Here is a 12,075-nt window from a genome sequence, read left to right on the forward strand (position 1 = left end):
GCACCTTTAAGAGGCTGGTGACACATGCAGCGGTGATGTGGCCAATCAGTAACGACTACAGCCTTTATCTGTAAACTGAGGACGCTGATACATATCAAACAGATGTGAGTCAGACACAGGGCCGCTGAGAATTCCACGCAGAAGGATTTACGGATAGAAAAAAGCCTCAAAGTAACCTTCAACTGTCACTAAAATGTTCCATACAATGCAGTTGGTGCTTAACGTGGTATAAATGTGAAATAACACTACTTTTCATCTACAACATTGTGTAGAAGAATGTCACACTTTTCACAGTTTTAATGTGCAAAAGTATCCAGCCAAGGTCATTTATGTGAGTTTAATTAAATTGAGTTAAAAAGTGGAAATCAAGTAGCCTCACACGTAGTCAATAATAATCAAAATCAACCAGGCAAAGTTACTAATCAGCTCTGCGGAGAGGCGTCATAGCGAGAGGCGTTCATAGCGAGAAGGTTTCTGGCATAAAACACTGGTAGGTATATAATTTGATAAATGCAAGATAGTAAGATACCGTGGAACATTTTAGGCAAAGCAATAACATCACCATGGAAACGAGCTGAAACAGTTGTATAGTGCGAAACGATTGGATATTTCATTTCTGTGACGTAGAGGATCAGAAGTGCTCAATCGTGCACAACGTGTCTATTTATCTAACTGAACAATGTCAGTCAAATGGATTTTTCTGTGTGTGTGTCATTGTTGTAGGTATTAGTGCAGTGAAAGAGTGAGCCGTTTGAAATGATGCATATGTTAATGCCAGATAAGCGCGCGCATAGGGGACCACATCATAACGGCCAATGAAACGGCTAATGACGCTTCGCTCGGTCACATTTTCATTCACGGAATCCGATCGCGGCCGTACAATCTTCTGTAATCTCTCGGCGTGCAGCGTGACGTTTACTCTGTCTGTATTTTTAATCACGGTGCGTGGGTGTTTTGCGGCGACTCCCGGTACCTGGAACAGATGATGACGATGGCGACCAGCGACACGATGCACACTCCGCCGACCAGCGAGCCGGCGATGAGGGACAGCTGCTGCCCCAGTTCAGACTTGTACTCATCTGTGACAATACAAGAAACTGTAAATGCGCTGTCAACATTTCTTCAAAGGCCAATAACACATCTCTCTCGACTGCGCTTTCTTCCGTTACAAATATAAAGTGGTTGCGATGGCATAAAAGCCCGTGGTGTAGAACTCCGATGCCGATAAACAGATTGCTCCGAGACAAACTTAAAGTAGGACAGAATCTAATTACTTCTCAGCTTCTCGCTCAACCTCCGCCCCCTTCTCTCTTCGGGGAAAATAGGGCTGCCATTAATGTAAAACTTGCGATTTACATTAACAAAAGGTCAGGTTTAGTTTTTATTTCCCCTAAATTAGTCATAAGTTAGTCCTGGTGATGTTAGTTTTGCCCCCAAACTAGTGCTTTACAAATAAACTGACATTGGTACTTACCCTGTGCAATATTGGGAAAATGAGTATCTTTCAGGATTATGTTAATAACACTATTCTGAAGTATAAAATGTGCCTCTAAAGATCTTGGTTGAGATTTGTTGAGCAGAATGTGTGAATGAGCTGTAAAAGTAAGCACAAAAGATCTGAAATATCACTTTGTACCCTTCTTTGGATATTATTACACTTGGCGTTTATGTCTTGCTGTTATTTAAATTAGAGCTTGCATACCTCTAAAACAACAATTACGATATTACCTCCTTACATTTTAGAGCAAGCACCTATTTACTCAAATACATGGTTTTAATGTTCAATCTGGATAGTGCCCTTGTTTCTGACCACTGCACTGGCCTGTTAATGCTACAAATTAACATAAGTATTCCCCAAGAGTCCTTTTATTTATATAAGTAGTTAACTATCAACTTGTATTGTATTTTTATTAACTTAGTCACTCATCCTGGCATTACTTGTGAGTGGGTCCAGATTACTAGATATGTGCGTATATCCAAACCCTCAATCATACACCCTGCCTTTAAAATATAATAATAAAACGATAAATAATATTAGTAGAAATTACACCCTATACAGCAGGGGTGGGCAAACTACGGCCCGCGGGTCACATGTGGCCCGTTTGTCTTTATAATCCGGCCCGCCAAAATGCCAAGTAGTATTAAACAAATATATATATATATATTTTTTTCCCCTCAGGTATTTGTCTGCACTTGTATCCTTAATAAATATGACGTGAAATTAATTACATAATAGATTCAATAACCTATATTTGACAGAAAAGTGATATTTTATTTTTTTAATTTTCACACCAATGATCGCGGGTCGACCCTCCGCTACTTGCCTGGATTCGAATATGGCCCTTGGAGGAAAATAATGTTATACAACCCAATAATTATATCTGTGTAGTAACTGTTGTATTTTGAAGACATTTAACATTTTCTCATAGATTTTTGTCCTTGCCAAATTTGTCAAAACATGCGCAGGCTTGAACAATCAGAAATAAATCCGATTACACACATCAGTTGTATCTAATCTGACAACTTCAGAAATCAGATAATCCGATTGACAGTGCGCACGTAAACATAGCGACTACGCGTGACTATCATCGTATATTAACGCAACCTCTGCTCCAGCTCGCTCACCGTCCGTCAGGGTTTGGAAGAGCATCTCCTTGCTGTAGGCGCCGTACCCGGCCACGGTGCGCGCTCGGACCTGGACCACGTAACCGGTCCCGGGCCTCAGACCCTCCAGGACCACGCTGGTCGTCTCGCTCTGCATCACCGAACTGTTCAGCACTGACAACTGCAACTGGACAAGAAAAAGATGGAAGATAGATACTGAAAATAAAGCCCCAAGACACCATTTTTCATCAGTGACAGACTCAGAGGAGGAGACAGTAGATTTAGCTTCAGCCAAAGAGACGGACAAGACTAAATCCACGTGGAGTTCAAACTGAGATAAACGGTTCAAATGGGCTATTGGACACACTTTTCCCATAATATTATGACCACCTGCCTATTTTGATAACCATGTGCAGTCAGGTTTTCAATGTTCCTTCCTTTTGGACCGTTCTGAATAGCTTTTAACCACTGCTCACAGCAAACTGGCAATCATAACCTATTGTCTAGCCATCATATTTCTATGTTGCTTTACACATCAATAGTTAGGAAATAGGTTTGTTAAAAGTGGCAACACAAACCTCAACATGCCAAGCTCCCAGAGACAAAACAAGCAGAAATAGAGCCATAAAGTTTGGATTCAAATTGAAACTAAACTCGGACTAAACCTGGAACGAAACATGGATAAGGCCAGGACCAAAACATCACCAAATCTATATCGAGTCAATATCGAAATGAACCTGGGCTCAAACAGGACACACCCTGAATTAAAAAAAAACAAAACCAAACACAAAAACAAAAACCCTTTCACACTAATAATAAAAACTTATACTCTTTATAACTATCTGTAACTAAATATACAGATATATGTCTAAAACCCCTTGATAGAGCAAATACAGAGCGGATATGATATTTGCATACAATCAAATGTTTTAAAAGATCAGATTAGTTTTAGCTTCCTGTTCTGTGTTTCAAAGTGATAATTGCTATGTCAAATTGTCCTCATTCTGAAAGCCATGGATAACATCCTGGGGCAAAATCAAAACGCTGAAGCAAATTAGCAAAAATGATGAAATAGTGTATGAGGCTAGATATTCATTTGCAGTAAACTGGTTTAATTTATTTACTTAATGACCTTTATTTAACCAGGAAAGCCCCACTGAAAAGGAGATTCTGTTTTTCAGAGGTGTCCTGGCTCCAGGGGGGAGGAGCCTGCTGTACATGTTTATTGTAGTTCTGGGAAACCTACGCAAACACGGAGAGAACGCGCAAACTCCACACTTCTTGCTGTGAGGTGAGAGTGCTAACCGCTGCGCTACCGTGCCGCCAATAATAATAATGAAATATAGCCGCAAGCGGCAATGATCGGCCCTCGCCACGCCACCGCCACGCCGCAAGAAGAGGGGGCGCTGACGCGCCCCAATTGTCCTTTTATTACATCTACTGCTGAATCTGTGACGCTGTCACATCTTCTCCCCTTTGTTTTACCATCAAAAGCAATTTTATTTTGAATTCTTGGCAAAATGTGCGGCTTTGCCGCACAGACACCGTGACTCTTAGAATAAAAATGTGGATAACTTTTGATGGTCCACCCCTGAAGATGAGTCTCACCAAATTTCAGGTTAATAGGGCTAACGCCCTAAGAGGAGTTCGTGAAAGTCTAAAGTGTAAAAATGTTCTGGCGATTTCCCCATTGGAATAACATGGAAGGTTTCGGTCATCGTTACGGCAAAGCCATAACAATTATGACATGGGTTTCATTGACTTTTTTGATGGGGATGCCAAAATTGAGTTGTGTGTCAAATTTCATATAATTTCGCAAAACTAAATATTTAACCTCCATATAAAATCTTTATTTCACTTCAAGTAGGTTTAGGGCAAAGAGTTTAACAACTGATTCTAATTTGACGCAATTCGGACTTTATCTGCGCAAACGGCAGAAATGTTAAATTTGGGAGATTTCTGAAATTCTTGCTACAGTTTGCGGCTTTGCCGCACAGAAACCGTGAGAGGTATCAATGTAATTTGGATAACTTTTGATGTCCCACTCCTCAGTAGCATTTTCACCAAATTTCAGCTTTTTAGGGCCAACGCCCTGGGAGGAGTTCGTAAAAGTACGACGTTTGGAAAAACTCCGAAGTCATGTTTAGCCATTTTTGAAGCAATATGGCCGACGGCGTTGCCGTAATAATATTTTTTACTTCTCTTGTCACCATCTACCTCTGCGCCAAATTTCATGATTCTACGATCAGATTTTTTTTGGGTCATTTCCCATCTCTCAATGCATTTTTGGTACATTTGGGGGCGCTGACGCGCCAATTTTTTTTATTTTACAAAAGGGAAATAGCCAGAATGTAGAGAGGCACGATTTTTAGAGGTGTGCAAATTTTTGTGACTTTTTGTCAATGTTCACTGGGTGAAAAATAGGGGGGTTGGTCCCGAGAAGAAGAAGAAGAAGAAAGAAAGAATATTAAAGCCGCAAGCGGCATCCAACGGCCCTCGCGGGCCGCCGGCCTTCCGACTCTGCTCTCTGCATTTTACAGAGATGGCGCTAACGCAATTGTCTAAGAACTAAGACAGCGACACATTGATGAACACAAATGTCGGTCAAATGTGCAGCTCCAGCGCACAGAGACCGTGACACTTGGAATAAAAATATGGATAACTTTTGATGCTCCGCTTGTGTAGATTATTTTCCCCAAATATGAACTTGATCGGGTGATCGCCCTAGGAGGAGTTTGTTAAAGTGTGAAGTGTAAAAATGTGGTCATTTTAGAGATTTTACGGTTTCCCCATAGGGATAACATGGGATGTTTCTGTCATCGCTACGGCTACGCTTTACCAAATATGACTTTGGCTCCCATACTTTTAATTTGGGGATGGCAAATGAGAATTGTGTGCAAAATGTCATGTCATTTGGAAAAACTCTTGTTTATAGGCCACTCTGAAGGCCAAATAGTCAGAATTCTGGGAAACGTTTGCGGCGCCGTCGCACAGAGACCGTAAAAGCTATCCTTAAAATTTGGATAACTTTAGATCCCCCACTTGTCTAGAGGACGTACACCGATTTTGAGGTCGGTGGGCAAAACGCACTAGGAGGACTTCGTTAAAGTGTAAAACATAAAAATGTGGATATTCGAGAGATTTAGCGGTTTTCCCATAGGGATAACATGGGAGGTTTATGTCATCGCTACGACTACGCCGTAAAAAATAAGGCATTTGTCTGATTGGCTTTTTTGATCGCGACGCCAAAATAGAATTTTGGGTAAAGTTTAGAAAATTTTGGTAAAACTAATTTTTGACCTTCAATGTTAATTTAAAGGTCACTCTGTAGGGGGCGCTATCGCGGCCACTTCAATTTTGTCATCATAAACTGGTCCAAACTAGAAAGTTGAACAACTGATTCAAATTTGGTCCTAATCGGACTCGTTTTGATCAAATGGGAGCAATTTTTAGATCTGCAATATTCCAAAATAAGTTGTCCAACTTTGCGGCTGCGCCGCACACAGACCGTAAAAGGTATCTCAAAAAATTGGATAACTTTAGATGCCCCACTTGTCCAGAGAACGTACGCCGATTTTGAAGTCGGTGGGCAAAACGCCCTAGGAGGAGTTCGTCAAAGTTTGACGTGAACAAAATGGCTAACACAGCGTGTTTTCATTTTCAAAGGAAAATGGCGGCCATAGGGTAAGTCTGGGGGCGTGGCCACAATGATTTTTTTTTTTTTGTCCTCACGAGAGGAATGCGTGTCCCGAATTTCGTAGCTTTACGACAAAGTTGACCTCGGGGCGTCTCCCATAGGCGCAATGTATTTTGACTTTTGTCGGTGGCGCTGTCGCGCCATTTTTTTACGAAAAAAAAAATGGCCCAGTAAAAACAAAATTTTTCGCCGATTCTGAATTTTGGGCAAAGTTTGGTGAGTTTTTGAGCATGTTCAGGGGGTCAAATTAGAGCTCAAAGCGCTGAAGAAGAACAAGAAAAATTAAAGCCGCAAGCGGCATCCAACGGCCCTCGCGGGCCGCCGGCCTTCCGACTCTGCGCTTTTGACTTGATAAAGATGGCGCCCTTATTGTGTGTTGAATAAAAAAAGAACTTGACAGACGGCGACACATTGGACATGGCCAATCCAGTGCAAATGAACACAAGTGTCAGTCAAATTTGCTGCGCCGCCGCACAGAGACCGTAGCACTTGGAATAAAAATATGGATACCTTTTGATGCCCCGCTTGTGTAGATGATTTTTCCCAAAGTAAAGCTTGATCGAGCTATTGCCCACGGAGGAGTTTGTTAAAGTGTGAAGCGTAAATGTGAACATTTCAAGGATTTGGCGTTTTTCCCATTTGTGACAGTATATTTGCAGCTCCACGGCACAGAGACCGTACCACTTAAAATCAAAATATGGATAACTTTTGATGCCCCGTTTGTGTAGATGATTTTCCCCAAATATGAGCTTGATCGGGCAATCGCCCTAGGAGGAGTTCGTTAAAGTGTGAAGCGTAAAAATGTGGTGATTTTAGAGATTTCGCTGTTTTCCCATTTCTGACATATATTTGCGGGTCCGCCACACAGAGACCGTAGCACTTAGAATCAAAATATGGGTAAGTTTTGATGCCCCGCTTGTGTAGATGATATTCTCCAAATATGAACTTGATCGGACAATCGCCCTAGGAGGAGTTCATTAAAGTGTGAAGCGTAAAAATGTGGTGATTTGAGCGATTCTACGATTTTCCCATAAGGATAACATGGGATGTTTCTGTCAACGCTACGGTTACGCCGTACAAAATATGACTTTGGCTCTCATACTTTTATGATCAGGATGGCAAATTAGAATTTTGTTCAAAATATCATGTCATTTGGAAAAACTCTATTGTTTATAGGCCACTCTGAAGGCCAAATAGTCAGAATTCTGGGAAACGTTTGCGGCTCCGTCGCACAAAGACCGTAAAAGTTATCCTTAAAATTTGGATAACTTTAGATACACCACTTGTCTAGAGGACGTACACCGATTTTGAGGTTGGTGGGCAAAACGCACTAGGAGGACTTCGTTAAAGTGTAAAACATAAAAATGTGGTAATTTGAGAGATTTTGTGGTTTTCCCATAGGGATAACATGGGAGGTTTCTGTCATCGCTACGACTACGGCGTAAAAATTTAGGCATTTTTGTGATTGGCTTTTGTGATCGGGACGGCAAAATAGAATTTTGGGTAAAGTTTAGACAATTTTGGTAAAACTAATTTTTGACCTTCAATGTTAATTTAAAGGTCACTCTGTAGGGGGCGCTATCACTGCCATTTCAATTTTGTCAGCCTAAACTGGTCCAAACTAGAAAGTTTAACAACTGATTCAAATTTGGTCCTAATCGGACTGGTTTTGATCAAATGGGAGCAATTTTTAGACCTGCAATATTCCAAAATAAGTTGTCCAACTTTGCGGCTGCGCCGCACACAGACCGTAAAAGGTATCTCAAAAAATTGAATAACTTTAGATGCCCCACTTGTCCAGAGGACGTACGCCGATTTTGAAGTCGGTGGGCAAAACGCCCTAGGAGGAGTTCGTCAAAGTTTGACGTAAACGAAATGGCTAACTCAGCTTGTTTTCATTTTCAAAGGAAGATGGCGGCCATAGGGTAAGTTTGGGGGCGTGGCCACAATGTTTTTTTTTTGTTTATCCTCACGAGAGGAATGCGTGTCCCGAATTTCGTAGCTTTACGCCAAAGTTGACCTCGGGGCGTCTCCCATAGGCGCAATGTATTTTGACTTTTGTCGGTGGCGCTGTCGCGCCATTTTTTAACGAAAAAAAAAAAGGCCCAGAAAAAATAAAATTTTTCACCGATTCTGAATTTTGGGCAAAGTTTGGTGAGTTTTTGAGCATGTTCAGGGGGTCAAATTAGAGATCAAAGCGCTGAAGAAGAACAAGAAAAATTAAAGCCGCAAGCGGCATCCAACGGCCCTCGCGGGCCGCCGGCCTTCCGACTCTGCGCTTTTGACTTGATAAAGATGGCGCCCTTATTGTGTCTTGAATAAAAAAAGAACTTGACAGACGGCGACACATTGGACATGGCCAATCCAGTGCAAATGAACACAAGTGTCAGTCAAATTTGCTGCGCCGCCGCACAGAGACCGTAGCACTTGGAATAAAAATATGGATACCTTTTGATGCCCCGCTTGTGTAGATGATTTTTCCCAAAGTAAAGCTTGATCGAGCTATTGCCCACGGAGGAGTTTGTTAAAGTGTGAAGCGTAAATGTGAACATTTCAAGGATTTGGCGTTTTTCCCATTTGTGACAGTATATTTGCAGCTCCACGGCACAGAGACCGTAGCACTTAAAATCAAAATATGGATAACTTTTGATGCCCCATTTGTGTAGATGATTTCCCCAAATATGAGCTTGATCGGGCAATCGGCCTAGGAGGAGTTCGTTAAAGTGTGAAGCGTAAAAATGTGGTGATTTTAGAGATTTCGCTGTTTTCCCATTTCTGACATATATTTGCGGGTCCGCCACACAGAGACCGTAGCACTTAGAATCAAAATATGGGTAAGTTTTGATGCCCCGCTTGTGTAGATGATATTCTCCAAATATGAACTTGATCGGACAATCGCCCTAGGAGGAGTTTGTTAAAGTGTGAAGCGTAAAAATGTGGTGATTTGAGCGATTCTACGATTTTCCCATAAGGATAACATGGGATGTTTCTGTCAACGCTACGGTTACGCCGTACAAAATATGACTTTGGCTCTCATACTTGTATGATCAGGATGGCAAATTAGAATTTCGTTCAAAATATCATGTCATTTGGAAAAACTCTATTGTTTATAGGCCACTCTGAAGGCCAAATAGTCAGAATTCTGGGAAACGTTTGCGGCTCCGTCGCACAAAGACCGTAAAAGTTATCCTTAAAATTTGGATAACTTTAGATACACCACTTGTCTAGAGGACGTACACCGATTTTGAGGTTGGTGGGCAAAACGCACTAGGAGGACTTCGTTAAAGTGTAAAACATAAAAATGTGGTAATTTGAGAGATTTTGTGGTTTTCCCATAGGGATAACATGGGAGGTTTCTGTCATCGCTACGACTACGGCGTAAAAATTTAGGCATTTTTGTGATTGGCTTTTGTGATCGGGACGGCAAAATAGAATTTTGGGTAAAGTTTAGACAATTTTGGTAAAACTAATTTTTGACCTTCAATGTTAATTTAAAGGTCACTCTGTAGGGGGCGCTATCACTGCCATTTCAATTTTGTCAGCCTAAACTGGTCCAAACTAGAAAGTTTAACAACTGATTCAAATTTGGTCCTAATCGGACTGGTTTTGATCAAATGGGAGCAATTTTTAGACCTGCAATATTCCAAAATAAGTTGTCCAACTTTGCGGCTGCGCCGCACACAGACCGTAAAAGGTATCTCAAAAAATTGAATAACTTTAGATGCCCCACTTGTCCAGAGGACGTACGCCGATTTTGAAGTCGGTGGGCAAAACGCCCTAGGAGGAGTTCGTCAAAGTTTGACGTAAACAAAATGGCTAACTCAGCTTGTTTTCATTTTCAAAGGAAGATGGCGGCCATAGGGTAAGTTTGGGGGCGTGGCCACAATGTTTTTTTTTTGTTTATCCTCACGAGAGGAATGCGTGTCCCGAATTTCGTAGCTTTACGCCAAAGTTGACCTCGGGGCGTCTCCCATAGGCGCAATGTATTTTGACTTTTGTCGGTGGCGCTGTCGCGCCATTTTTTAACGAAAAAAAAAAAGGCCCAGAAAAAATAAAATTTTTCACCGATTCTGAATTTTGGGCAAAGTTTGGTGAGTTTTTGAGCATGTTCAGGGGGTCAAATTAGAGATCAAAGCGCTGAAGAAGAACAAGAAAAATTAAAGCCGCAAGCGGCATCCAACGGCCCTCGCGGGCCGCCGGCCTTCCGACTCTGCGCTTTTGACTTGATAAAGATGGCGCCCTTATTGTGTCTTGAATAAAAAAAGAACTTGACAGACGGCGACACATTGGACATGGCCAATCCAGTGCAAATGAACACAAGTGTCAGTCAAATTTGCTGCGCCGCCGCACAGAGACCGTAGCACTTGGAATAAAAATATGGATACCTTTTGATGCCCCGCTTGTGTAGATGATTTTTCCCAAAGTAAAGCTTGATCGAGCTATTGCCCACGGAGGAGTTTGTTAAAGTGTGAAGCGTAAATGTGAACATTTCAAGGATTTGGCGTTTTTCCCATTTGTGACAGTATATTTGCAGCTCCACGGCACAGAGACCGTAGCACTTAAAATCAAAATATGGATAACTTTTGATGCCCCATTTGTGTAGATGATTTCCCCAAATATGAGCTTGATCGGGCAATCGGCCTAGGAGGAGTTCGTTAAAGTGTGAAGCGTAAAAATGTGGTGATTTTAGAGATTTCGCTGTTTTCCCATTTCTGACATATATTTGCGGGTCCGCCACACAGAGACCGTAGCACTTAGAATCAAAATATGGGTAAGTTTTGATGCCCCGCTTGTGTAGATGATATTCTCCAAATATGAACTTGATCGGACAATCGCCCTAGGAGGAGTTTGTTAAAGTGTGAAGCGTAAAAATGTGGTGATTTGAGCGATTCTACGATTTTCCCATAAGGATAACATGGGATGTTTCTGTCAACGCTACGGTTACGCCGTACAAAATATGACTTTGGCTCTCATACTTGTATGATCAGGATGGCAAATTAGAATTTCGTTCAAAATATCATGTCATTTGGAAAAACTCTATTGTTTATAGGCCACTCTGAAGGCCAAATAGTCAGAATTCTGGGAAACGTTTGCGGCTCCGTCGCACAAAGACCGTAAAAGTTATCCTTAAAATTTGGATAACTTTAGATACACCACTTGTCTAGAGGACGTACACCGATTTTGAGGTTGGTGGGCAAAACGCACTAGGAGGACTTCGTTAAAGTGTAAAACATAAAAATGTGGTAATTTGAGAGATTTTGTGGTTTTCCCATAGGGATAACATGGGAGGTTTCTGTCATCGCTACGACTACGGCGTAAAAATTTAGGCATTTTTGTGATTGGCTTTTGTGATCGGGACGGCAAAATAGAATTTTGGGTAAAGTTTAGACAATTTTGGTAAAACTAATTTTTGACCTTCAATGTTAATTTAAAGGTCACTCTGTAGGGGGCGCTATCACTGCCATTTCAATTTTGTCAGCCTAAACTGGTCCAAACTAGAAAGTTTAACAACTGATTCAAATTTGGTCCTAATCGGACTGGTTTTGATCAAATGGGAGCAATTTTTAGACCTGCAATATTCCAAAATAAGTTGTCCAACTTTGCGGCTGCGCCGCACACAGACCGTAAAAGGTATCTCAAAAAATTGAATAACTTTAGATGCCCCACTTGTCCAGAGGACGTACGCCGATTTTGAAGTCGGTGGGCAAAACGCCCTAGGAGGAGTTCGTCAAAGTTTGACGTAAACAAAATGGCTAACTCAGCTTGTTTTCATT

General features: G+C 41.5%; 1 protein-coding gene across 2 annotated transcripts in view; it reads right to left on the reverse strand.

Moving 5' to 3' along the window:
- The window catches only part of LOC140353860 (ephrin type-B receptor 1-like), a 179,986-nt gene that overhangs the window by 38,756 nt on the left and 129,155 nt on the right, over nt 1-12,075 (reverse strand). For both annotated transcript variants that reach the window (XM_072438619.1, XM_072438617.1), the window contains exons 10-11: nt 2,626-2,791; nt 974-1,079 (exon numbers count right to left, since the gene is read on the reverse strand). In XM_072438619.1, the coding sequence (XP_072294720.1) occupies nt 974-1,079; nt 2,626-2,791 (272 nt within the window). The remainder of the gene's footprint in view (nt 1-973; nt 1,080-2,625; nt 2,792-12,075) is intronic.

Source organism: Eucyclogobius newberryi, unplaced genomic scaffold (genome assembly GCF_026437365.1).
Source record: "Eucyclogobius newberryi isolate DKJ021-1_F unplaced genomic scaffold, fEucNew1.0.hap1 SCAF_9, whole genome shotgun sequence".
Taxonomy (NCBI): domain Eukaryota; kingdom Metazoa; phylum Chordata; class Actinopteri; order Gobiiformes; family Gobiidae; genus Eucyclogobius; species Eucyclogobius newberryi.